This window comes from Podarcis filfolensis, assembly GCF_964270895.1.
Source record: "Podarcis filfolensis genome assembly, chromosome: 2".
Classification (NCBI taxonomy): domain Eukaryota; kingdom Metazoa; phylum Chordata; class Lepidosauria; order Squamata; family Lacertidae; genus Podarcis; species Podarcis filfolensis.
The window spans coordinates 52,965,384-52,992,169 of record NC_139605.1 but is presented as its reverse complement, the minus strand read 5'-3'; the positions used below and the strand labels follow the sequence as shown (position 1 = coordinate 52,992,169).

At 42.5% G+C, this 26,786-nt stretch overlaps 1 protein-coding gene across 4 annotated transcripts in view; it reads right to left on the bottom strand.

Annotated features, from left to right (window-relative positions):
• Nucleotides 1-1,002: 1,002 nt before the first annotated feature.
• CACNA2D2 (calcium voltage-gated channel auxiliary subunit alpha2delta 2) overlaps nt 1,003-26,786 on the bottom strand; it is a 513,451-nt gene continuing 487,667 nt past the window's right edge. For all 4 annotated transcript variants that reach the window (XM_083603285.1, XM_083603286.1, XM_083603287.1 and 1 more), the window contains 15 exons: nt 26,126-26,223; nt 24,039-24,129; nt 23,040-23,102; nt 21,103-21,206; nt 20,343-20,441; nt 19,721-19,815; nt 18,327-18,374; nt 17,743-17,814; nt 16,483-16,635; nt 15,796-15,848; nt 14,601-14,656; nt 13,816-13,939; nt 12,497-12,606; nt 9,516-9,604; nt 1,003-8,330 (listed from right to left, as the gene is read on the bottom strand). In XM_083603285.1, coding sequence (XP_083459411.1) covers nt 8,202-8,330; nt 9,516-9,604; nt 12,497-12,606; nt 13,816-13,939; nt 14,601-14,656; nt 15,796-15,848; nt 16,483-16,635; nt 17,743-17,814; nt 18,327-18,374; nt 19,721-19,815; nt 20,343-20,441; nt 21,103-21,206; nt 23,040-23,102; nt 24,039-24,129; nt 26,126-26,223 — 1,384 coding nt within the window. In that variant the 3' untranslated portion in view covers nt 1,003-8,201. The remainder of the gene's footprint in view (nt 8,331-9,515; nt 9,605-12,496; nt 12,607-13,815; nt 13,940-14,600; nt 14,657-15,795; nt 15,849-16,482; nt 16,636-17,742; nt 17,815-18,326; nt 18,375-19,720; nt 19,816-20,342; nt 20,442-21,102; nt 21,207-23,039; nt 23,103-24,038; nt 24,130-26,125; nt 26,224-26,786) is intronic.

Here is a 26,786-nt window from a genome sequence, read left to right as displayed (position 1 = left end):
AACCATTTTAATATTTTAAATCTTAGACCAGTGTCAGGGGCCTGTTAGTAGGCCAGGGCCAAGGAACACAGACACCTGCTTACCCCTCCTCCTGTTTCTGGTGTGTGTGTAGTAGTAGTAGTAGTAGCAGTCGTCATCGTTGGGGGAAGGAAGCAACATACAGTTGCCCAGCTGGCTCAGGATCCCTGTAAGTCGGGCCGGAATCAGAAAGAACCTGAGTCCCACAGCTTCGGTATTCACTTTTCTTCTTTCTTAATGGTTATGTGCTACATGCATTGTACGCTTCTGAATACCAGGTGCTGGAAAACAGCAGGAAGGGATAGTGCTTTTGTGCTCTGGTCTTGCTTATAAGCTGCCCATAGGCATCTGGCCGGTCAGTTTGAGAATGAGTGTTGGACTTGATGGGTCACTGGCCTCATCCAAGGGGCTCTTATGTTCTTCTCTTTGTCTTGATATCATCATCACCACCATTAATGGTCATTTTTCCATAATCCTGAATCCATTCACTAAGAAGGCACACTAAGATCTTCCTTAGAGAGGAAGTGGGAAGTGTCTTAAACGCCAGCTCTTTGGGTAAGTTTCTCGTCTATAAAACGAGCTGCTTTCTAGTGGCAAAGCACTTCTGTGTACCACTGGCTGGTGCCAAGCAGGGTGAATAACCCCCTGTGGGGATTAATTACCATATCTCATTTAACCAGCAAGAATACTGAAATGGTCTATCCCAGATCAAAAGTAGAGGCTTACAGAGGGCTGGAAAGAGCAGTATGGTTAGGAATCAAGTCTCTCACCGCCCTCACCCAGTTCTGAAGCTACGTCACAGTTTGAGATAGAACTTTCAGCTCAACTCTATTGATCCTTACTATTTTTTCTATTTTCCTCATTAGGATTTGCAACGTGAGAAACTCGGAACAGTAAACGTCAGAACACGAGACCAGAAAGGTACCTACTTATCTAACCATTCTTAATGTGTTGTAAATGTAAACCAGTAAAAGAGCCACCACATTTGAAGTGAAAATATGAACATTATTTAATAACTGATCCTCTGTAATAAACAATTTGAAAATATTTTACAAGGAATCACGCACACAATATTTTACAAAGATTTTAGTCTTTTTTAAAATTTTCCAACTCTTCTGTACAACAAAAAAGAGATTCAAATAATAATTAAAAAAAACAACCCTTTTTGAATTAGTAGGGGGAACAAAACTTTCAGATGAAGAATGTTAGGAATTGGATCCCAGCAGCTATAAGGACAGCTACTTCATGTTTTGCTTTTTTCCCTTTTGTTTTTTAACTTAAAATATAATATAATATATATATATATTTATAATTATGTATATTTGTTTTTTTCCATTTTTCTCAAATGAGCAGCACCCGACTAGACTACAGATTTACACACACTCCTGGTAACACAGAGCCAGCCATCTGGTCAAAGCACAGTTCCCATAGACATAACCAAACACACACTGAAAAAGCTACAAGCAAAATGACCTTTAATCAACCTTGTCATTATTAGTGAATCTCCTCCCTGCCCGCTTGGCTCTGGAGTCAGACTTCCAAGACCATGTTCAGGGTTTTCATGGACCCCCCTCCCTTTCCCACCCACCTACCCTACCACAAATTGTTTTGCTCAAATGGATTTTAAAATGGACAAAGCATGTGAGGTGGGTTGAATCATTGCTATGTCTCACCAGTACTGCTAGTCACATGTGAGAACAGACTGGGACATAGGGAAGCCTGAACTAGCCTTCACTCAGCCCTTTGAGATCTGCTAGGAGGATGCCTTATTGGGAATGACCAGCAATCTCAAAAGATTTTACAGGCTTCTCCATTCTACAGACTTTCCTGTACTGGGCAAGTCTATTGCTCCCTACAGACACTCATCTTGTACAGCTTCATTCTCCTTCAAGGTCCTCTCCAGGATTCGGAAAATCACCTTGATGGTCAACCCAAGTTCACAATAACACACACAATCTCCTTGCTGTTTCTCTGTGTCTTTCCGTGCCGATTTCAGATATAGTACTTCATGGTAAAATTCCTTTAGGCTCTCCAATTTTATGCTCCCATAAACTATTGCTTCATTCTAAGAGCTTGGGAAGCTATTTCTATTCCTTTCCTATTATAAGATAGGTTACTATGATTTGCGAGGTTATCCATTTTTCTACGTTGCAGATAAAAGGCAAGCAACCCCATCATGCTCTTGGCTTCCCTCAACCTATTTGTCTTTGTACCATCCCCATCTGTCAGCAGACAAAGCTGAAATGGAGACAGACTTACAGGCAACGCATTGGTGATTCTGACTGGTGGGGCATAGTTCTGACCTAGGAGGACTCTAGAACACCCTACAGATAATCTGAGTTGTGCTGGGAATGGGTTTCCCAGCCCTGATTTATATTTCTAAGCTATTTGGAAAGAGCTGGTTGTTGCGTAGATCAGTCTTGTACACTCATTTATACATAACACCAGGAGATCTCATTCTTAAAATGGCAAATATCACTACTGCGGCAGGGGAATAAACCAGCACAACTTCTACCCATCTTCAGACTTGCACATATTGGGATGCCATCAACTCATGCACAAACAACAACCTTAAAAATAAAAAGGAATCATCCACTTGCATTGAAAATAGGGCAACATTTTCTCATCTTAGGAAAAGTTCACCATCCAAATACTTGCCTGCTTTGGCTTTGAAACCTAGAGAAACAAGGCCTTTGTTTCATTCATATAACCATTGTGAAAAATGTGAGGGAGGGGTGCTGTTGGACTGTATGATAGGAAAGAGGGTCTTCCACCCCAGTTCCCTTTTGCCTTAGCTCTGACCCAGTGACATCTGACATGGCTTCCACAAATAGAAATGAATGCTGTGGGAGCAGTGCAGCATCTCCATCACATCTGGTACTGATCTCCTGACCAGTCAGTCAAGAGGCTGAATGCCCTGGTATCCAGGTGTGATGTGGGTAAGTACTCCAAGTGGAAAATGTGCTGTGTTGCAATCTGTGCTCTGTCTGGTGTTGGGCTACTGGACATCTTCCTTTCCATCTCCAACATTCTCCGTTCAGCAGTCTTCACTCCTCTCTGACAAACCAAAGCCAGGTGTTGGGAAGGTCTATAAGCTGTAACAAGGATAGATGTGCTGCATGGAAATGCAGAAAGAGGCAAAGCTAATCTCCATAAGGTGGACTGGAGGCTTAACGCACCACAGTTTCAGCTGAACAAATGCCAGCATCACCAGCAAGGATTCACTGAAATCTAAGCTAGTAGGAAAGCAAGAGTTCCACAAGTTTAGGTAGCAATCATCAGAACCACTGCATGTCACTGGGAGACTATGTCACTGGGAGACTACAACATTGAGACAATGTTGAACAACTGCTAGCACTTCATGGCTAGAATGGATCTCGAGAAACTCTTCCGTATTACCTCCAGTATTAGATGCAAGATGACTCGGCATACCGATCGCCGGGGGACATCAGTGGAAGAGTGCTACTGAATTGATGTGCTTGGGGGTTTCCCAAAGGCATCTGATTGGCCAATGAGAAACAGGATGCTCAACTATACAGTCCTTTGCTCTGACCCAGCACAACTGTTCCTGCTCACCTCCCAGCAGCACCTACACATCTTTCTGTCTCACAACTTTGCTACCAGTTGTAACCACATGTGAGAAGTAGAGCAGCTTTTTCAAAAACCTTAGGGTGCATACAGATGTATAGGATTTGAGTGCTGAACCACCTGTGTAAGGTAATAAGCCACTCTGTCCCTATGCAAGGCTGGAGGCGCGAGGCTTTGACAGGGTCCTGGAATCCTCCTACCTCCTTCCCAAAGCATGGTAAGCACTTGCCTGGCTTTGGGAAGGAGGCAGGAGGCAGGAGTACTCTTGGAACCCTGTCAGAGCCTTTCCTGAAGCTGGGCAAGTGCTTACTGGGCTTTGAGAAGGCACCTTTCTGAGATGTGAGTCCAGTGCGGCCGCACTGCTCACACTGCCCTAAATCTGCCCTTGCCTGCTTACTGTACTTTGTTCAGGTATATTGTTTTCTTACCTGGGTTGAGCTCAGGGAAACTATCTCTACATGGTTGGAGCAGAAGCTAGCTGTGCATAGCCCTGGTTGGCTGGAACCACTGATGCTCCAAAATCATGTCAACATTTCAACCTTTAAAACACAGTTCCTACATTAAATTTAAAAGGGGGGGGGTTAACTGCAGAAAGATACATATCTTTCTGGGGGAGGGGCAGGCCTGAGAATTGAATTTGTGGTCCAATCAGTGGTATGTATGCCTTTTTTGCAGCAAAGTGGCCAGAAACAGGTTCACACCAGGGGAGGAATGATGGTGATTTTAAGCTATAGCTGTACAAATTATGGATGCAAAACACTGAGCTGTTGCTATTATTATTTCTTTATTTTCATTATTGGCTGTTCTGGGCATAATGCTAACCTTCCCAGCACTGCTGCCGATATAAATGGAACGGTGGAATACGCCTGGAAAATTTGTAATGAGGCTCTGTTAGCCGTGTACAAGTTTGAAAACCACCTCTCTAAGGGGATCAGTCACAGTTCAAACACCAACACAAAGACCTTGATTTGATCCCAGTGGATAGTAAACCAGGTATTGAGTGACTGTGATAGCAGCCAACCGAGAAGTGGTAGCCATACTGTTTGTGGTCTGAAGTGCTCCAAAGTGGGGCAAGGCCCTTTTTATGAAACCATCTCTCATTCAGCTGACAGGCACTGCCATATCCCAATCTATGCTCCAGCTTTCTCCATCCCTGAATCTCTCCTACTAATGAAGTACACCCTATGAACATATGGTGGCTCCAGAGCACTAGCCAAACAGAGTCACAGACAAAGTGGCGTCGGGGAAGACTATGCTTTTAGTCAGACCAAAGTGGGAATGAACCTGGGGGATTTCAGCCAAGCACACCATAGACAGTTGCTCACATCACAAAAAACAATCACACAATTTGGCACAATTTGGCAGTCTCTGCTCAGAAGAGACTAGGAAGATACTGGGACTGAACCCACAACTAGTACACTTGATTATTACTGGAAGTCTACTCAAGGAGTAATGGTTCTGTCTCTCTCTACTGTGTGTCTGGTAGAGTTGGAGCTATTTGTAACTTCCCAGTTTGCTTCTCTAGAAATCTACACAAGGCCAATGAAGCAAAACTATTAACCTTAGCACCAGTGGTATCATTGTGTATATGTCAGCTTGGGGAAGAACAGTGGGAGACTTGGAGGAAAAGGTTCTTTCAGACAGTATTGGTGATTTGGAACATAGGGCATTTGGTGCAGGACGGGGGAGGTGGAATGTAGACAGTGGATTTGGGACAGAGCTGGTTTTTGAAAGGTTAAGAAACTATTTCTGATCTCAAGAACAAGGATCACTAAAAAGAAAGCAAATGCACCTTAATGTGTGTGCTAAAGGTTTGCTTCCAGATCTCTCAAATGATTTTTTTCTACAACAAAGTTACCTCTTTCATGTATTTACATTGTACCTTGCATATGACAGCAGTGACCTGTTTTTTACCCCCATTCAAACCAGACCAGACCAGGAGCACAAAAATCCATTTTCAGCTTTCTCTTAAGATACACCTGTAGTGCATTGCAGCATGTTCTTTGGGACTGTTTGGGCGAATCAAAACCTCCCAAGACGAATCAGGTTTTTAAAGGGGTTCCTGCCATTTGCCTTGCAATGAAACACCTTAACAGTGGGGCCACCAGAATCTGCACAATAAATTGTGATGTTACCAGCATAGGAGTTTGCCATGCTACATTCTTTCCAAGAGACTTTCTCTAAAATTTTGGCTTAGTACTGAAGCACCAAACCAGGGTTACAGAAAGTTCCCATTCACACACATTGTTGAGCAAGCTTTCTTTGCCTAGAAACTTACAGGTTCAAGTAACCGTCCCACCATTATTTGCTTTCTAGAGTTCCTTCTAACAAGGCAAATGGAATTCACAACATTGTAATTACTCACAATAGGTTGTATGCCAGGATTTGGATTAACTGGAAAGAGAATTTTGGTTGAGGAAATGAGCATGTGAAGTCAAAATGAGGTGCACCAACATATGCACGACATTTCATCCTCCTATCACATCACATTGTGCTGTAAGGAAACGCCATCAGAGTTATTGACAGCGCACTTAACCACTTCCTGCTGATGGAGTTGCATTACACTGTTGCATAGTGCTGCTGCTCTTCATATTGCCCAATATGTGATTGTGGCTCTGACATCACACACAGCAGAAACAAGACAGGATCCTTCCCACTTTGCTGGCTACTCTGAGTACAGAGGCAATGCATGAGGGGATATTTGGCTGAAGAGAAAGAAATCTTTGAGTTCTCTGGGGACTGAAAAAGCCTTGCTGTTTTCATTAAGTGGCAAGGTATGCTTATCACTGTATGTGCAGAAATAACAGGCACAAAATCGGATAACCTGCCCTCAACAGCAAGCAGCTTTTGCGGAGACTGGGTGATGAATTCAAGTTTTACTCCTGTTTTCAAACCTCCAACAGTATATATGGCTGCTTTCAGTAATAATCCTCCCAGCCATGAAATATGTACCTGCAAAGTCATCTGTGGGTTGGAGGTGAATGGCAGGTGACATCATGACCTTCACTACGATGCAGAGTTCTTTCACCTTTCTCTGCATGGACACTGGAGACAATTAGCTGTCTGCAAAACATCTGCATTTAGAGCTCTAGTTGTGGCCCAATGCCCACCACTGTGATTCCATTACTTCATGGATAGAGGGGACTCTAAAGGTGCAGTCAGGTTTCTGCACAAAGTCCAGGAAGAAAACCTTTAGCTATCACCTTCTTGGTTTGGCACAAATTGTTGCTGCCAATCATGGTGGACAATTTCCTTTAGAAGAAAAGGGACAGTGTGAACTGGGAAGAAGGTCATCTTTATCTTGGTCAGCTCCACCCTTTGTCCACCTCAAGGGTAGAATGCTTCAAAAATCCCAAAATGAAGTCTTCACAGTGATTTGGGGGAGCAGAAGAGATCATCTTGTTTTCTTGATGGACTTAAACATTTATGGGCCACGCAGGGAACAGGCTCGGCAAGGAAAAAAATGAAGCCAGGGACTGCTGGGTTTTGGCTGTTTCTTGCCAACTAGAAATACTCTGTCTTGCTATTCATTTTGCTAAAGACAGCGAGAGTCACTGTGACCTTCAACCATGTATGGGTTACTAGTATGCCTAAGGATCTTCACACACTTCCTTCTCCCCTGCTTGCTCTCTAAGTCCTCTCAGTATGGTGTGAGTTAGTTTAAATAAATAATACTGACCATAAAATTCAAGTCAATTTCTTTTTTTTTCTCTTCTGTGTCTTTGTTGCTGACAACAAATACTATAATTTGTCAGGATAAAATGCTTGGAAATTGGATGTAAAAAGATTAGATTAAAATCCTCAGGCTAAAAATAATAATTTAAAAATTGATTTGAGATGGGATCTAACTAATGAAAGATTCAGCAGCGATGGCCTTCGAAAACACAGAGCGGGCTGGGTGGGATGGAGATGCCGTGGTGACATCCTAGGATTACTTTTGAGTTTAATAAGCCATTTAAATTGGCTGAAAAGTTAAACTAGACTACAGAACCAATTTGGCAAGAATATACCATTGTTTTTCCTGTTCTATTGAATAATTTTGTCGTTGCTGCTGTTTGCATGATTGGGATGGGAAAGTAAATTGTTTCAAACAGAATAGCAATTTGTCAGCATTGTTGATTAAATACTTTTAAGACAATAAAATGTCAAGACATATCCTGATGAAAACTGGCAAAGGTCTTCCCAGAATTCCATGGATTCAATGGGGAAAAAAAACTTACGAGGCCGCTGTTCTTTGTTATTTGGCCACAGCTCAATGGGTGGAAAGGGGAGCAATGAATCAAAGCTCAAGGATGTTCACTGTGTGGAGAAAGTCGCAATGGTTCGTGCTTCCCAAAGTCTTGCTCAGAGCTCAACCTGCACAACCTGCTGTGCAGAGACACTGGAAGGGCAAGGAGAGGATGACAGGAAACAAGAAACAAAACAATGAGAATAGCTTCTGGACTTCTGAATGACGAAAGAGAAGGTCCTCATGAGTGAGTGCCAAGGTGTAACCAGAGTTGATGGGACTAGGCAGCTGCCCTCTTCTGGCAAGTCTGGAGGGAATGGAGATGGTGCACAAAGCAAAAATGAATGGGCTAGACTAAATGGATGTTTCAAAGGCAAGACACCAAGGGCAGCGGATGGCGACTGGCAGTCAAATAGAGGAGGAGGAACTGCAGAGATAACAAGATACTCAAAGAAGGTCTAAAGGAGGCCCCTCTTCCACAGTCTGAGGTATCTTCCTATGGAAACAAAAAAAAAAGGATAGATAATTTTGGTCATTCCATATATAGGCATGGATAAGTTACTTCCCTGCATGTTTTTCAATGTGATTTCGAAAGCTGTTCAACATGAACCACAATAGTCTTTATGATTCAGTAGACACTTCAATCTCCCATCCTAGGTCCATTACTCTGTACATATTCTCACAGTTCCTATAAGCATGGGAAAGGAAAATTATCTCTTTTTTTTAAGATAGAGCCCAGTGAGATTAGTAGGACTTCCTGATCAGATCTAAGGAATAGTTGGCAAAAACAGTGCCACCTCCCAAATAGAGTGGTTTTGCCATTAGAAAAGGAGTGCCTTATTAAAGAGATACGCATCCTCCCAGAGGTGCCATCTTGCGAAGGTGATTTAGAGGGGGGCAACACTGCGTGTGTCGCATCACACATGCACAATGTCCCATCATCTCACATGCAACATTAGGCCGTCGGGAGGAGCTGGGGAGTACAGCTAAACGCAGCAGCAGTGTAGCTTCAACGTCTGGTGGCTCCTCCGGTGAGGGGCTGCTTCAGCGCTCCTTCCCCTCCATGGCAAGTGAACAGAGGAGAAGGAGCTGGCCACTGAAGCCACGCCATGCTTGGCTCCATGCTTGGTCTCCTCTGCCCCCTAATTTTGGGCTGCTTGTTCCTGATCTCCACCCTTTGCAGTGCATCTTGCTACACTGGGACAAAGTGTTACCCCACAGTAAATATGCCATTTGAATTAGCAGGCTAGGGGATGAGTAGATGGACTAGTGGCCTGGTACTCCAGCTTCCTATTGAGAGCAGTACTCTTAACTGAATCCCTTAGGGACATAGGAAGTTGCCTTATACAAAGTCAGACCATTGGTCCATCTGACTCAGCATTGCCTACCATGACTGGCTGTAGCTCTCCAGGATTTCAAACAGGAATTTCCTCCAGCTCTACTTGGAGATGCCAGGTATCAAACCTCAAACCTTCTACATGTAAATAGGTGTTCTCCCACTGAACTATAGCCTTCCCCTACATACAGCCCTGATAAGGCCCTTCATATCAGTAGAATGGTTTGACAAGGAAAGCTCTAGCCTACAGCTTCAGCCTTGGGTTTCTCAAATTCCAGGCTATCCTCCTAGCAGAGCAAAGCCACTTTAGATATATCCATGCACTCCTTGTGTCCTCCTACTTACCGTTGCATTGTAGTCAAAACAGATGTGGGGACCTTTTCGATACCGTGGCTTGTCTACTAGTTCACACTGATTGGGATCTCCCGGTGGAGCTTTGCAGTGTCAAAGAAAATATAGCACAAGGCAATAAATACATGTGTAGTGATAGGGAAGAGGGGAGAAGTGGGGTCAAAGAAAGGAGGCCTTCACTATGGAGACTAGCAACCATATGAACTGCCCTGCTGGATCAGACCAAGGTCTTTTCACAGGGGTGGCCAGGTCCTGAGCTTCCCCCTTCCCCTTGGGCCTGATGGGGGTTGACCAATGATGTCTGGTGACCCAACTTCAAAGTATCAAATAATATCTGAGTGTCACAGCAATTGCTCTATTTGCACCATTATAATCTGGCCATGTTTCCACCCAACAAGCACAAGCACAGAATATTTGCAGAGCTATAGTGCAAGAAACAGGAAAACCATTGCAAAACATGGGTGGGGGATGGACTCAAGAGGCACCAATCATGGAAACACTGGTGGTTCATGACTGCATTGTGTGGATTTACAAGTAAACAAAACATTACAGTAATGGGAGAAACCAGCAGTGTGGATGTAGCCAATGTCTGTCATGAATTTTTTCACAGAGAGAGGGCAACAGCTTATTCGTATCTACTGCTTTTTGTTACACGTCTATAAATGCTTCATCAGAAAGATACATGATAACTCTTATTTTCAAATTAAATTCACATGAACAGAATCCCATAAGGATCCCTACCTACTGGTAGGGTGTGGAAGGAAAATATGCAACCATGTGTAGACAGTACATTAGAAGAGCCTAATAATAATAATAATAATAATTTATTATTTATACCCCGCCCATCTGGCTGAGTTTCCCCAGCCACTCTGGGCAGCTTCCAATCAAGTGTTAAAAACAATACAGCATTAAATATTAAAAACTTCCCTAAACAGGGCTGCCTTCAGATGTCTTTTAAAGAGAAGATAGCTGCTTATTTCCTTCATATCTGAAGGGAGGGCGTTCCACACGGCAGGCGCCACTCTGGTTCCCTGTAACCTCACTTCTCGCAATGAGGGAACCGCCAGAAGGCCCTCGGCGCTGGACCTCAGTGTCAGGCCAAAGGAACATTTCGTCCAGCATTCCGTTCTCAGAGTAGCTAACCTGATGCCTTTGGGAACCCCACAAGTAGGACATGAGTGCAGCAGAAATCTCCCCACTCATGTTCCCCAGCAATTGATTATCAGAGGCAGACCAGATCTGATACTGGAGACAATATACAGCCATAATAATTGATAGCCATTGATATTATCCATGAATTTGTCCAGTCTCCTTTTAAAGCCATCAAAATTGATGACCATCACAACATCTTGTAGTGGCAAATTCAATTGTTTAACTGTGTGAAGAATTACTTTATTTTGTGTGTCCTGAATCCTCCAGCATTCTGCTTTGTTGGGTAGCCCCAGGTTCTAGTATTATGCAACAGAGAACTTCCAATTACTTACTTTAATGTTTCTAATGTAACTAACCTGGCTTGTAAGGTCTAATGCTATTGTGACTTTTCTGGTCTTTCTGCTATTTGGGTATAATTAAGTCATAAATCCAATGGAACCTAGAGTGTGAATGTGTGAGAGTGATTTCCTGTTACAGGGAAGGAAGAGAGTGCTGTGGGAGTGAGAAGCAACTGGAGTGAGTAATCGCCATAACATAACAGCAGCCAAAGCAAGTCTGGGCCTAGCTAACAGGCAATATATAACACTGTGCAATGTAATATCAGCCACCCTGGAGAGAGCCAAGGGCCTATTTGCCACATAAGAAGGAAGTATAACTTTTCTTTTGGTTCTGCCAGGGGCAACATGGTTTATGGTTTTATGGCCTCTCTGTCCATGTGACAGTCTAGTGTAGTGAAAAAATGATACCTTTGAGGTATAAGAACACCCCAAAACTAAAGCAAGTCAGAGATCCACAGCAGACTCTTGAGGCAGGCATGCGGACACCCAGAGGCATTGGTCTTTCATCAACACATTACACTTAAACCAGCCACCCAGGTTGTGCATTTGTAAGTATGAATGCATGTTAGGTGACTTTATTCATAATTTGAGCATATTGCAGGGTTAAGAGCACTAACTGCTATATTCTGATTAATAAAGCTTTAAATTTTTACATTACAGTGGTACCTCAGGTTAAGAACTTAATTCGTTCTGGAGGTCCGTTCTTAACTGAAACTGTTCTTAACCTGAGGTACCACTTTAGCTAATGGGCCTCCCGCTGCCGCCACGCCGTCGGTGCGCCATTTCTGTTCTCATCTTGAAGCAAAGTTCTTAACCTGAGGTACTATTTCTGGGTTGGTGGAGTCTGTAACCTGAAGTGTCTGTAACCTGAAGCGTCTGTAACCCGAGGTACCACTGTAGAGTGTTTTTCGACTCCACCTTGCCCTGTCCTGATCAGCCAGAGCTCAGCCAGTTTGATAAACAGATTGCACCAGGAACCATGCCTATAAAGGGGCCACACGTTTTAAAAAGAAGTTTCTAGCTCTCCTGGAAGGAAGGTTATGAAGCAAAACATGCATGTACAAAGGTGTGTAGGTATCTCAATTCGGGGGAAAAGAACTATCAACTACCTATCACCCAAAGGGATTTCACACCCCACCGCTTGCATTAAGACTTAGCACAGGTAAGTATTTTCATATGTGCATGCCAACTGATAATGGGGAGGTGGAGGTGTGCCCTGGAACAGCCCATGTGACCTGAAAAGCACCACCCACTTTTCATGCACCTCCCACTCTAAATGTTTCTACGGGCCATGGAATTGCGCAATGAATACAGTCCAGTATTCATTGGCATGTAGAAACAGAGCAGCAATTCCACTCTCAACAAAAACAACACTGCAATGCCGAGGCAGGGGGGAGAAGGGGAGGGAAGGGTTCCAATGTGGTTGGGCCCATTATGTTGAACCTGATACCGCATCATGCAGCAGAGCTGAGAAGCAAAGGATACCCTTTATCTCCGCTTGGAGAAGCTTGGTGGACTCACACTGGCTGCATATTGGCTTTTCTGCTACAACAAACAGAAGGTTGGTGCGAGCAAGCCTTTGTGCATGGAATAGCCTAGGGAAGAAAAAGAAAAGGGCGTGGGGAAAGGAGGAAGTGCTGCTATCATGCTGATTTAGTACTATTTCTATTTACTGCAGATTATTACAACAATTCAGCTCATAAAATAAAGGTTAAAGTTACATTTGGCCTTATGGCAAAACTACACATGCCCAAATACAAAATATATGCAAACTGCATCAGATAAGAGCTGTATGTGTGTGCAATTTGCCACTTTTTACCTTTCTAAATGCATGCAACTGGCAGTGGAAGAAGGATCAGGCCCCACTCTTGTGTATTTGGAAGGGAAACATGACTAATAATATAGCAATACACAATTTACTTTTGGTCATGATTATGCTTGCTTCTTTACTTATCTAGGCATTATCCATCATATGCATTTAGGTCCAAAATACAGCTTATTTTAAATGTGTTCTCACACCTAATGTGACTGCTTATTTTATTTAAACAATTAGTCACCACAGGGCAGGGGAGAGACCAAGACTGTAGGGAAAGGATTTAACTTTTTCCTCCCCCACTGCAGTCCTGATGAACACCCCCCAACCCCAGCTCCTATTTCCAGTTGCTGTCAGCCGGAGCTTCCCTCACAATGTAAACAACAGTTTTGGAATGGGGTGATTTTCATCAGAATGGTGGTTAGTGTGTATATGAGGGTAAAAACTCCTCACATGGGCCTGTCATGGTCCTGCTCCTGATTGCCCCCAAGCCTCCTGTGGCATCTACTTTTGCTTTTAAAATAAGGCATTTGACACAATGTTTGGTTTGGTTTAATATTCTAATTGGCTTAGTATTCATTCTGTCTGCCTAGGGCAACCAGATAACTGGAATTCTTTGAGCAGGGCAGCTAGGAATCTGTCCACCTTCGCCAAACTTCAACTCCTAGGGTTTTATTTTTTTTAGCGCCATGATAGTTAAAACTGTATAAAAATGATATCAATCTGTAGTGTAGATACACCCACCCCCCAATTCAGACCAATATTGCCTGTTCCTGGAAAGCAATCTATTTGCATAACTCCACCAGGATATCTTGTATCTTAGCCAAATACCACTCACTGCCCTTCACTAGTTTCTATACTACTAATTCTGGTGATAATTTTTAACCCTACTTTAAAAGAGACCTGAGCCAGAAGGGATTACCACCTTCTAGGGACCAACAGTTTTGATCAGCTAATATGAATCTTTATAGCAGGGACATCTCCCACTGACCTGGAGCAATTTCCACAGTCAATGATGGTGTTGTAGGTGTAGTCAACTGTGCTAAAATAGTATTGGGTCTGCTTCATGATGCAGCTGGTCTCCTTGGATTCCATGCTGTCAGCTGCGACATCCTCTGTTCGGACACACAATACATACAGTTGGAAATAATGGAAGTGGCAAACATTTATCCTTCCCGAATCATCTAAATTAGCTGTTCTCCTTTAATGTTGTGTCTAAGGGCTTTAACCACACATTATGTTAATCATAGGGCTTGCAGACATGTCAGGGGATTAAAAAAAAATCCTAAATGCAGTTCCCACCAATTTCCATGGGAGTAGCAGAACCTGGGGATGGTTTTTTAACCTGTGTGTAAATTATAGGTATGGCATCTGCACAGTGGTGGCTGGTGACATTTTGACTTGGTAGGGCTACAGTTTTTGACCTTGCTGTTTTTATCACAATCGGAATTGCACAGCACTTATTTAGAAAAGCGTGCCATTACACATGGGCAGAATGCCATTGTCTCCTCCTTTCTAAAAACAAACAAATAATTATTCTCTGCACATCTATGGACAGGGAAACAGCTCCCATGTAACAGGACCCAAGTATGGTTTTCAGAGAAGATCAACTCTATACCTCTTATTTAGAAATTAAACCATATCACATGACCCAAGTTTTTGCATTCATGTAATGTTTACACCTACACACCTGTTGCAACCCCCCCCCCCAATTACACAAAAACTTTTTAAATGTGAGGAAAACTTGCTTCCAGATGCATGCAGTAGGGAGCTTACCTGTTTGAAACCAGCTATTGTAGGTTAGTCCATACAAGAATTGCTGAAACAGAGACCTTATAGAAGAAAACAGCAGAGCTATTAGGTGAAGAAAACAAATGCAGGTCACCAACCCAAATAAGTTCCTTGGCTTATGGGACCAAAAAGATATGAAGTCTCACTTTTCCAGGCCAAAAGGGTAGAAAGAAGCAAGGAACCTCAAGATCAGTAGTTCTCAGACTTTTTTGTGGGCCACTTAAAAATCGTTGGAAGTCTTGGTGGATCACGTAGTAAACTTTCTTGTTTTTGTTCTGCCTAGTTATCTCATCTTTTAATAACTATAGTGTTGCCTTTTTAATGGTTTTCAGTCTTTTAATTAAAAAACAAGGCTTATAATTGCAATTTAAAAGACTTCCCTTTCTAATGTGATGAATGCGAGCTCTGAAGTTTGGTGTCATGTTTATCAGTTTACAAGAGGGGTGCAAGTGGGCGGAGGCAGGGCTGGACATATAGTTGCAATTTTGTTTAGGGTGCTTCTTTTTTGTTAACAGCTACAAATTAATATTTACATTATGTACTGTATAGAAGCAGACACAGCTTTCCTTCCATGGTTAATTCCAAGCAATGACACCCTTAAAAGCACACAGTTTCCTATCTATGTCAAATAAAACAACAGGTGTAGGTTAGCTGAATTGCATCTCATGAAACCCATGCATACACAGCTGATAAAACCATGTTACCCTAGCATGGTAGGGTGGTACGAATTTTTTTTGTGGGGGAAACACAAGCATTTCACTCCTGGAGTAAACATGAAGAAAAACAAAACATCATGGTGAAAATCTACACCATATAATCAAAATAATGGGCCCTAGCTGCTGAAAATGGCTCCTTTATCCGGTAGGTAAAAAGTCAAATAATGAAAATTATGTTCGATAATCCAGCTCAGGCTAAGATGGCATCAATTTCTGTCATGGGGAAAAATAAATCAAGTACAGTGGGAAAGTACAGATATTTTTAATTGTTCTGCAACCATTCTACAGACCACCTAAATGGACTTTGACTTAGATCTTTGCAGAACTTGTTGAAATGTTGACAACCTTAGGTACTTCTTGATGTGTGTTCTCTCACTATTATGTGCAGTGCAGAGTGGCCCAATGTGTGACATTCCTGTCCTGCTCTAAGAGCTTATCCAGTAAAGGGCAAAAGAAAGGCTTACCATGCAGCCGCTGAAGTCCACCAGGCCAGGTTCAGGAAATCTGCCATTGTTGGCTGGACATAAAGGGATAAGGGAAATGTGGTTGTTAACAGAAAAATACCACTGTTAGCTCAAGCTCAATGTGTTGTAGCAGCTTTTCACACGCTAAGGATCAAACACGAAGCCCAGAGGCAGGATTCTGTAATGTTTTGAAAAACCCAACCTTTTGACCACATTTATCTGCATCTAATGGTGCTTTGCCATTGATAGAGAATACACAAATAATTATACAGAGGTATCCATTGGTTCATGATGCAGAGAAGACGAGGTTCACAAAGAGCCAGAGCAACCCTACTCATGAGCACTGCGAGCACACCCAGACATGCAAAATTTGTGATTAGATGGCCTTGCCTGGCATCACTTTCCTCATAATACAATTTCTGAGATACCTAGCACTGATTTTACTAGTACTGGACAAAGATCAGGAGCTTGGAAACATCTCAGTGACTCATTGTGGTTAGTAAACTACCAGACCCATGATCGTGGCCCATGAATAGAAGAAAATGAAATGACTTTACGAGAAGAAATGGTGATGAATTGGTTACTGTGTTTACATAATTCCACCTGTAAAGCAAATCCCCACTTGTATGCACAATGCTGAAACCTTCAGGTACGGTAAGTCTTCATGGCATGGGAGCTCCCACTCACCACGTACACCCCACGCGGAGCGCCTCCCGTATTGCTTGGAGGTTCTGGAGCGCAGACTGACTGGAAGTCATAGGATTCTTTCCGTGTGAAGAACGAGTTGTTGTAGAGAGCAGACATCAAGTGAGCGTCGACCTCACTGAAGAACTTCCCTACCTGGAAAAGGGAAAAAAAGGATGAAATAATTCGTTTAAGCTGTATCAAGCCGATTATGCATTTTCCAGCCATGGGTGCTTCCAGAAAGGGACCTTTTATTGCAGATGGGAAATCAGATTTTTCTGTGTGCAAGTTTGGTGCTTCAGCTTCCATGCATCTCCCCGCCCATTACTATATTTGTTAGTATTGCTGTCCATACCAGTGGGCAGAGCTTGATGGAATGCATCTCAGCCGTGTGGATTTTTGTCCTTCCTCTTAAATCATTCCTCCCTCACCCTCCACTGTCTTTCCCACCATGTATCTCTATATGTATATGTGTTTATACCAAGTCACCATGCTTGACAATGGGAAAAATGGAAATTTATGCTTTCCTTGGGAAGGACAATGCCTACTTCTATTTGGTTTTCTTTCTTTTCTTTTTCGTTTTAAATGGAGGTAGAACATAGCCATTGTGGCTATTAGCCATTGAAATCTGGATTAAATGTAAAAAAAGTATTGGCTGGCATTTCGATAATGCGTATGGCATTGGCTGGGTGCTGCAAAAATACTTGTGAGCATTAGCAGTAATGCTACCAGCCCAATAGAAATGGGAGCAATGTATAAACTCTGCTAAACATGTAGTAAGCTTCTGAACATGCATGTTGGCAACTGGGGTCCTTCATGGGTCAATTGTCTGATATCATAATGATGTTAGGTGACCCAAAGTAATTACTCCCCTTTGTGGGTTTGGTTTGAGCCACTTGCATTCAAGCTAGTAAGACAAAGGAATATGAGCTGATCCGTGCTTATAGCAAATCCCAGGGATTGGCTGCCCTATGGTACCCTCAGCAAGGACTTCTGTAGTGCAGCTGATCTCAGTGGGCTTGATAGCAAGCATTCCTTTACCTAGGGGCTGGGGCTGATAACAAGCCTTGCTTGCCAAGCTCTACATTGTTCATATATGCATTTCTATCTGCCCCACACCTTACGTTGCATATGACATTGGGTGTGGGACAAGTAGGTGTGATTTGGGGAAAACGATGAGCTAAATTGTTACCCCTTGTTGGGCCTAATTTGGCCTGTGGACTGGAGGTTCTCTACCCCTGCTATAGAAAAAGCACAGCTTACCTGGAACCAGTAATCCTCCTGGTTGGAAAGTACCAGAAAACCCCCATCATCGATGAGAACACAAAGGAGGTCCTGAAAGATTGAACAGTACTTTGTGTTTTGCAGTGGCTTCTAAATTCTGGTTTAGACATTAGTCTACATGCCTGATTTTCTCTATAATGAGCAAAGGCAACCATAACTGAGCATTCCTTGTCATTCTATAAACATTTATAGTGCTCGCATGTGTTTAAGGATCAGGGTAGTCTAAGAGCAAGGGAATAAAGGTGGTGGAAACAAAGCTTGGTATGTGTATGTATACACACACACATGCACAGGGCAGTGCCCCCTGTTTTGCCGCCCGAGGCAAGATCTTGTCAAACTGATGCCATTGATGGCACTATTTATCCACTGGAGGTGGTGCCCATGAGGGTGTTGACTCTTTGGCTTATGCCGCCCAAGGCGACTGCTTCACCCCACATCAGGATTTCTGACAGTTTTCTGGTTTAGGAAGCAGCTAAGGATACACTACAATAAGCAGCAAGAGTCGCTATGTAACAATCAGCAAAAAGGCCCAGTTATTTTCCATCTGTTTCCTCCATGTTTACCTTGTAATTAGCCTCACAGTCCATCTCACAGCCTGTGGAGGGGTCACACTGGAAATGAAAGAAGAAAGGCAATGACACCAAGAGAGTTCTAAACACATCTCAAAACTGACTTACTTAAATCACACATCCACACCCTTCCTAATCACAAGAGGAACAGGTTCTACAGTCAGAAGGGAATTGTGAGGAAATGAGAATAGAGACAGCTTTGGCAATATTTATCTATACTCTAATAATGTTTAGATTGCTGCAGTGTGCTGTACGTGGGGAATTATGATGACTGTCCAGTCAGAGTAAAATGGAGTGTAATAATCAACTCTCACAGATCTGCTTCTGTCCACCCAAGGTTAAAGGTAGGGCAGGGGAAGAGGGCGGGGAAGAAGGGTGCCAGACCAGTTTTGCAGGATTGAAGCCACTCCTGCTGAGAATAGTAGTAACAGCGCATGGATTGTTCACGTGGAGATCCATAGTGGGAGAAAATGTAACTAGTAAAAAAGTCGTCTTAAAAGTGGTTTGAAAATCTTTCTAAGGAATAGAAGTGAAATGTGCCAGCAAGAAGCAGCAGCAGCAGAAAAAAACACTAACATGGACTGGCAACGGGATTCACTGCTTGGACTATACCTTGGTGGTCTTCACTCGTTTTCAGGCACAATTCAGTTGCTGTCTTGTCTTTGTCCTACAAAGCTCTAAATGACTTTAGGTCAATAGATCTGACAGACCTCTGTTTCTCATACGAACCTTGCTGTTCTTTAGCTTTCTCTGAGACCCCAGTTTTGGGAGCCTCACCTTTTAGGAACTAGGCTGGTAGTTACCAGAAATGTCTTTGTTTTATTGGTGGGCCCTTCTTTATGGAATATCTTCCCCAGATATATTAAAGTGTCTCTAATTTTAGCATCTTAATTTTTTAAGCATGCAGGATCCTCAAAATGAACTGGAGGGGCAAAGAAGTGTTATGAAGTAGGATGATAAACCACCTCTTTCAGGAACAGTAAGATAGATATATATAGATATAGATAGATATAGATATATAACCTCTGGGCAGTGCTTTCTTCTGGGGGGATGCATACCCCTAAACATTTTGTGAATCTTTGTTCTTTTGTCCATTAACTGTATTTATTTTTCCTGATTTGAACTATAAAATGGTGATTTTCTTGAGTCAAAATGAGAGTACCCCTAAACATTTTTTTAAAAGAAAAAAAGCACTGCCTCTTGGGGTTCATTCACTGTTGCCAGAGGGAACCTGGCATGTCAGTGGCGAGGGTGACTGCTGTGCTGCAGTGTTAGAACAGCACTGGGGATGCAGAGTGGACTTGCAAGTGCTCCTCAGCTCCAACCATGTTATCTACAAAATGCAAAATCCCAGATCCTTTTCCAGGAGGATATTTTTCACCACCTACTCTTCGTGTCCCCAGCTGATCCCTTTCTGTTCGGTTACTTGCAAGGACTTTAAATTTTTCGGCCCATGCCTCCAGGTCAAGTTTCACTCCAACCACTGGAAAGGGAAAACAAAAGAGATATTCAGGTTAGAAAAATGTCATCTTTTTTTGTCTAAAAACCTGGGCTGCATAGACATCACACATTTAAAGCCCATGGCTCCCCCTAAAGATAATAGGAACTGTAGTTTACCTCCCACAGAGCTTCAGTTCCCAGGATTATTTGGCGGAAGTCATGTGCTTTAAATGAATGGTGTGCATCTAACTCAGCTGTCCTGTTGTTTCTTATTAAATACTGCATTTTGATGCATTTTCCCTAAAACCAGCTTCATTCAGAACTGAGAAACAAAACTACTTAGCTGCTAACGTGACAGCATGAAGGATTACACAAAGGCCACATGAGCCCAATAGCCCAAAGAAATCCAAGCGTTTTTGCAGCCTGACTGAAGACAATGAGCTGGTATTTATGTAGACTGCTAGAGAGGCTGCGGAAGGCTTCACAGCTGCAACTGATGTAGACCAGAAGGCCTGAAGACAGGAGAGACATTCCAGACAAAGATACAGGCAAACACCCCATCATTCTTACCTGCTGGTTTCAGGTGCCTCTCACCAAAGTTGAGCTCAACTGCTGTGCTGACAAGGATCCCAACTGTGTTGTTTTCCAGTTCCAGCCCTCGGTAGTTGACTATAGGGGGAAGAAGAAGAAAAAGGACCTGCCAGTCTGTGGATGGCACAGGCAGCATAACTGCTGCAAAGCACTCTCTGGCTTGGGTGGCAATGCTTTATGGTTCCATGCAGGGCTGACTTCCTGCCAGTGCCCCCTCCCTGCTTCCTTGTGGTGACAAAATGAAAGGCTGTGCCTTACTTTTTTATTTTATTAACATTCTAATTAGTAATCTAAGACGAGAACACTTTTCTGCTTAAGCAATTACCCACTGCATATAATATGAAAGGGTAGCCACAGCATATGCAGCAAGCAGTGAACCGCTTTATTACATTACCCCTTGTCCTCAGTGGAGTTTGTGAATGCAAAGTGGCAGATCCCTTATGGTGCAAGAAACCTAAGCTCAGAAGCTACAAATTACGGACCTGGAGGCATGATGGAGTTCTTTGCCTGCCATTTATTACAGAGCTTCAGGAACCGTGGCTTGATCAAGACTATGTAAATACTACATATTACTATCACTGTCCTTGTGGTAAGCCTTTAAGCAGATTTTATTGCCTCACACCCTGTAGCCAGATGTCTGGTGCCAATTCCTGTAGTTCCATGCTTATAAAGGCTATCGAAGCTGAGGGCAGGGCAAACCAGTCCCACCCACTTGGAGCATCGTGTAGGGCATACTTACAATCCCTGTAAGGGGTCTTAAAGATGTGGCCTTTGTTATCCAGGCTTCTCCGATAGAAACTGGCGTTGAAGGGCTCCCGGTCTTCTTCCCAGTCTTCAGCAGCTCTTTAATGAAATCAACCAGCCCCACAGAATGTCACAAGCTTTTGGCAGAGATTTCATTTTCCATATAGCCGCAAATAAAATATTGGCCTTTTTTTGTAAACCCATCAATAATATGTACTATGAACATTTATACTTTCACAACCAGTCTTAGAGACAGGGAGGTGATAGCTGAGAAAGTCCAAATGCTCATTATGCATACATATACACAGAATTGTAGAGACATATGTAAACAAATAATATATTTCACCTCTGAAATATAGGATGGTATTGAGCCATAAATGTTCTTTTATTAAGACTACCAGCCATTTACTGTGGCTGTGGTACAGTTTTCATTTTGCACAGAGACAAGTGCTTGGCAAACCCACCCTTTTTGCAGCCCCAGGCAAACAGAGGATCAGGAAGTCTACCAGGCCCCTTTCAAGCTGCATTTGGTTTAGTGAATCACAAGTTACGCGGGCACAATTCACTGTCTACCGTCAGCCTTTAAAGATAATTACACACTTTCAGGAACCTCTAAAACCACAAGAGTCACAGAATCACAGTGCTGATTAAAACTTAATAGTTGGCAGCCTATATTCCTTTGAGCACCAAGGGCACCTGAACCCAGTAAATTACCACTAATAATTTCCCCCTGAAGGAGGTAGTTGGGAATACAAATCTATTTCGTCGTCAGGAAAAGTGTTGTGAGGGTCTTATTAACCAGAAGTGTCCTTCAGTGACACAGGCTGCAAAGTTGTTAGTGGGTACACTTTGACATTACCTTTTGCTCCTTGTGCTAAAAAGGTCATTCAACACCTTAAAAGAACATATCAAGGAATGCATTTGCTGGATGCCCAAAGTAATGTGGTACCATTAGTATTCTGTCTACCTCAACAGTAATTTTTGGAAACCTAGCAATGCCAACAGTTTTGGCTTTTCCCATCTGCCTTGTCCCACCCTCCAGCCCAAGGAGCCTCCAGAGGAAGAACTATGAGGGGAGGGAGACTCTGTTTGCCATGGGGGGGCTGGTTTCACCTGTGTGGCTTCACCTCCAGCCCAAGGAACCTTCAGAAGCGAATTGCTGCCATGGGCATTATGCGTTTGTGTATTTTAATAAGATGAACAGAGGGTGTGGAGTGTCTGCGTGCATGAACTTCACAGTGCTTAGTTCATCTTTTGGTTGCTATTTTGTTAATGTTGTTAATAGTGTTTTATGAATTATAAGTGCTGTATTGATTTGTTAATCCTATGACTTTTGCTTTAATTGTGATGTTTAGCTTATTTTTTAGTTTCTTGATTTGTTAACAGTGTTTTGTAGATTATAACTGTTTCACTGTAAATTTGTTAATTATTTGGTATGATTTATGCTGTATTTGAGATGTTCTATTATTGTTTGAAGGCTGCCTTGGGATTCAGTTGAATTAAAAATGACATAGAAATACTGTATAATCAATCAGATCAAAATCAAATCAATTCGGATGTTAGAAATGCTTAAGAGGACAACAAGTGCAATAAAATGTACATAAAATACTTATAAAATATGTTTTTTTCAATGTAGCTTGACATGGATAAAAATGCGTAAAACATGTTTCATATAGATATGACAATACATGAACATTAGCACCCTTAAGGAAGTAATTAAATTGTTGCATTAGTTTCACTGGGACTTGGGCTGCAAAGTAACTGTAGTTCCCTGGGAGTAAGCTCCACTTCAGTCAACAGGACTGACTTCTGAGTAGATGTGGTTAGGAGTGTATCCTTAATCATTACTAACTCTAGATTACAGTAGATTGGGGCCACTAAATGCTAAACACATTCTCTTCAGCTACAGATGATACAGCACTTGTCACTTACTTGTTAGGGAAGACGCGGGTGATACCACCATCTGTGGCAACAAACACAGCTAAGAGGCTATACCTATAGAAAGGCAGAGATAGAAAGTTACAACCTCAAGCAATATACCAAAGTTCTGCTTCTCACCAATTTGTCTTTGCCCTGCACCTTTAGCCTATGTGTTGATCATTATAACTGTGGTAGGTATGGTTTGTGTTTTCCACCCTTTGTTTTCATTATGTATTATCTTCAGTGCATTTTTACAAGAAAATATGAACCATGAAGTTGTTATATTTGAAAAAAAAGTGTCCATACCCTTGAGTATTCCCAGAAAAAAGCACCAATCATATTGTATGTTTATGTTGTGAACCTCCCTGAGATCTCCAGATGAAGGGCGGTATAGAAAATTAATAAATAATAAAAGGGTGTGTGTGCATTTAGGTTAGTATTGCCCCCAGGGAATGGGAGTGGACAAACTTTTGAAAATGAAAAACTTTTACCTGATTTTATACTGAACTGAAAGAACCTCTAAATGGGCAAGTTACCATGTAGTTTTAAGTTGTGACTTGCAGTTTAGCTTGGATAAAATTTTAACTTGTCTTCAGCTTTAACTGGTTTTAAATTTACCCTCTAGCTTTGATAAACTAGACTAGTTTTCACTGGTTTTATACTGAATGGAAAGCTGAATCTTTCAGCTGAGGCTTTTTCCACTTAAAACCTCACCTAGCCCTTTTAACATAGGACGACTTAAGTCCACTTTAAGCTTGTTCTTAAAGCTAATCCTATTTTCAAAAATCTAAGATGACTAGGTCTGTATTGTGTAGAGTTATATATTAGTTGGGTTTCCTTTTATCCCTTCTCCAGAACTGACCAATTGTATGGGCCTGCTAGCCTCTCAGAAGAGAGTTTCAGGGTGAACACTGCCATATATCTACTTTCCTCCTGGCTGGAAAATACTCTTGTTGGGGCACCAAAATGCTCCCAGTGTCTGAAAGAGCAATGAAATTAAATTGTATTTACGTGTTAAGGTCTTGGTCCTTCCACACTCTTTCCACCAGCTGTTGGGTGATTCCTGTGTCCAGGATGAGGTTGTGAAGGAGGAAGTTATCACCTTGAAAGAGAAAGAGAGAAATGTCTCCAATCCAGAGTCTTGCTTATTGAATATCCCCTGAGGAGGGCTCCACTCCATTTTAAAGTATGATGGTGAAGAATCCTCTTTGCCTTCTACTCTTGCTTGCTTTTTCCCTCTCTCCTTGCATAGCCGCCTTTTCACTTGTTTCAGCAGCAACTTAAACTGCATCGGAAAACAAGGATACTGCAAGGTGTGCAGTGGACCTTTTCAATGCTCACTGGTTAGAATGCCCTGCAGAGGTTGCCTTTAGCTGATAAGCTTCTGAGGTTGCCTTTAGCTGATAAGCTTCTGAGGTAATAAACCTTAGAGTACATGACCAGCTCTACTAGTGCATCCCAGTACTTTCTAGTGTTATGCTAGTTTTGCAATGTTGTCAGCGACTCTCCTCTCAATCCTGGAAGTCCTACCAACTCTGCTGGTAACCTGTTGCACCTTGGCTTCTCCAGCTCTGCTGATGTCTCTCAAGTTAGAACTCTCTTACCTAAGTTGTCCTGGTGGGACAGGCAGCCTCTGGCATAATTCTCCACATTACTGCTGCCACCACATGGTAGGTCTATGTCCCCTTTTACTCAACTTAATGGAGGTGGGCACCACTGGCAGAGAGAGTCTAGGTCATGTATGATGGAGAACCTGCGGGTCCTTCAGATTACAGCTCCCATAATCCTTGAGCATTGCTGAGGCTGATGGGAGAAGTCCAACAAACATCTGTGGGGCAACAGTTTTCCCATCCTCCACCCCATCCTAGAGCATCTCTTAGCACTGCTACTATGCGGGGCACAATTCCTTCCCAGTTGTTTGCTCTGTGCATTGCCCAATGGGAAAAGACTCTGAGCCTTTCCTGGCCCTCTTTTGTTTCATGCGATTGCCACAGATGTCTGCCAGCTAAGCCACATAGTTCTCTGCCATGTGGGCATGGACTTTGAGACTGCTTCCATTTCTCAGTCACGCTGAGTACAGCAAAGAAACAAAAGCTTAAATGTGGCATTTCAATTACAGGCAGGATTGGAAGGGGACTTCTAGAGGTTGTTGTCACCAAACTAAGGATACTTTAGGTGAAAGACTAAAAATAATAATAATTCATACACAGAGGGGAGTGATAGTCCATAGGCTTCTTACCTTATTTTCAGTGCTGAATTGCATTATCACTGGAAAATTTAACTGATGTTTAATAGCAGGCTGTTTTCTTGCAATGCAATCTCACTATTTTTATGCTATCCCTGGAAATGGATTTGTCTGCCTTGGTTGGGGATTTGTCTCAGGAACAGACCGGTTTTATACATGAGGTACTTTCGTGAAATGTGTACTACTAACATTAGAATCAGAGAGCACCAGCCTTATATGGAATATGACCTGGTTCAAACCAGAGTACCTGCTGATGGTCACATTTATGCTTGACAAACTGCATTACTCAGTGACTGTGCTTGCAATCTGAGACACCCTTTCCTGGGAATAAGCCCCATAGAATTCAATGGAGTTTGCTTCCAAGTGGATATGCCCAGTATTTCATTGTGAACTTAGGGGTTTCATTCATCATTTGCATCCTCCTTTCATGACACCAGAGAACTGATACTACAACCTTCCTCAGAGAATAGTAACCCACCCCAATTCTTTCTTCATAGGGTGCACTCCATCTAAATCAGGTGTGGGAAAACTTTCCCCCTCCAGGTGTTGCTGAATTACTGCTCCCATGTTCCCTGGACATTGGCCATTCTTGCTAGGGCTGATGGGAGTTGTGGTTCAACAACATCTGGAGGGCCAAATGTCCCCCCACTCTTGATCCAAAGAATTTTTATTTTTTTGGCAAACATAAGCTATGCTCCATTTTTAAAACAACAACAACAACATTTAAATGTATATATTTTAAAGCAGAAGCACGCTTTTGCTTCTGGGTTTTTCCTTGGTTCTCTCACCCAAACAGTGCTGAGTGTTTCTTGAGAGAAGGCTGAGTCTCCACTGCATGCCCTGGGGTACTTACATTGCTTGGAGTCAGGCGTCACCTTTTCCATGAGGGCGATAAAGTTTTCCAGGAATTCAGTGTTGTTATCCGACTGGCTGAGGTCTTTGCAATATTCTCTGGGATTATGATGAAAAGATTTGTCGTTTGGAAGGATGAAAAAGTTACTGTCAGTTTTCTTCCTCTCAGAACTGCTATAATCATGACTTTGTGTGCAACGTAGGTGAGGCTGTTACCCAGTCATGTTGCTGTTGTGCCTAAGAGAACACTTTCAATACTGTCTGCATACATGTTTGAGATAGGAGTGGTAGGGGATTCCTGTAAAGATATTTGTCCTGTCCATGAGCAAGGCTGTGTGAGACATCAGTACTTGTGTGCACTTGAAATCTATTTGTACAAATGCATTTAAACGTGGGGATGTGAGGAGGAGGAAGTAAGTGTGGAAAAGGATATGTGTAAAAACCCAAAATACCTTAAAAACAGATCTTCATATTGAAGATACTCATACGCTGTTCTGTATGACTTGGGCTCAATTTGGAACATAAGTGGATACAGATTGTAATCATTATTTATCTCCTGCCTTTCCCCCCAGGTGGCTTACAGATAAATTAGATGGTGCTGTGCTCAATAAAGGTGGCATTTGGGTTTCCCACACTGCTATTATAGTGCCTCTCAAGAATAT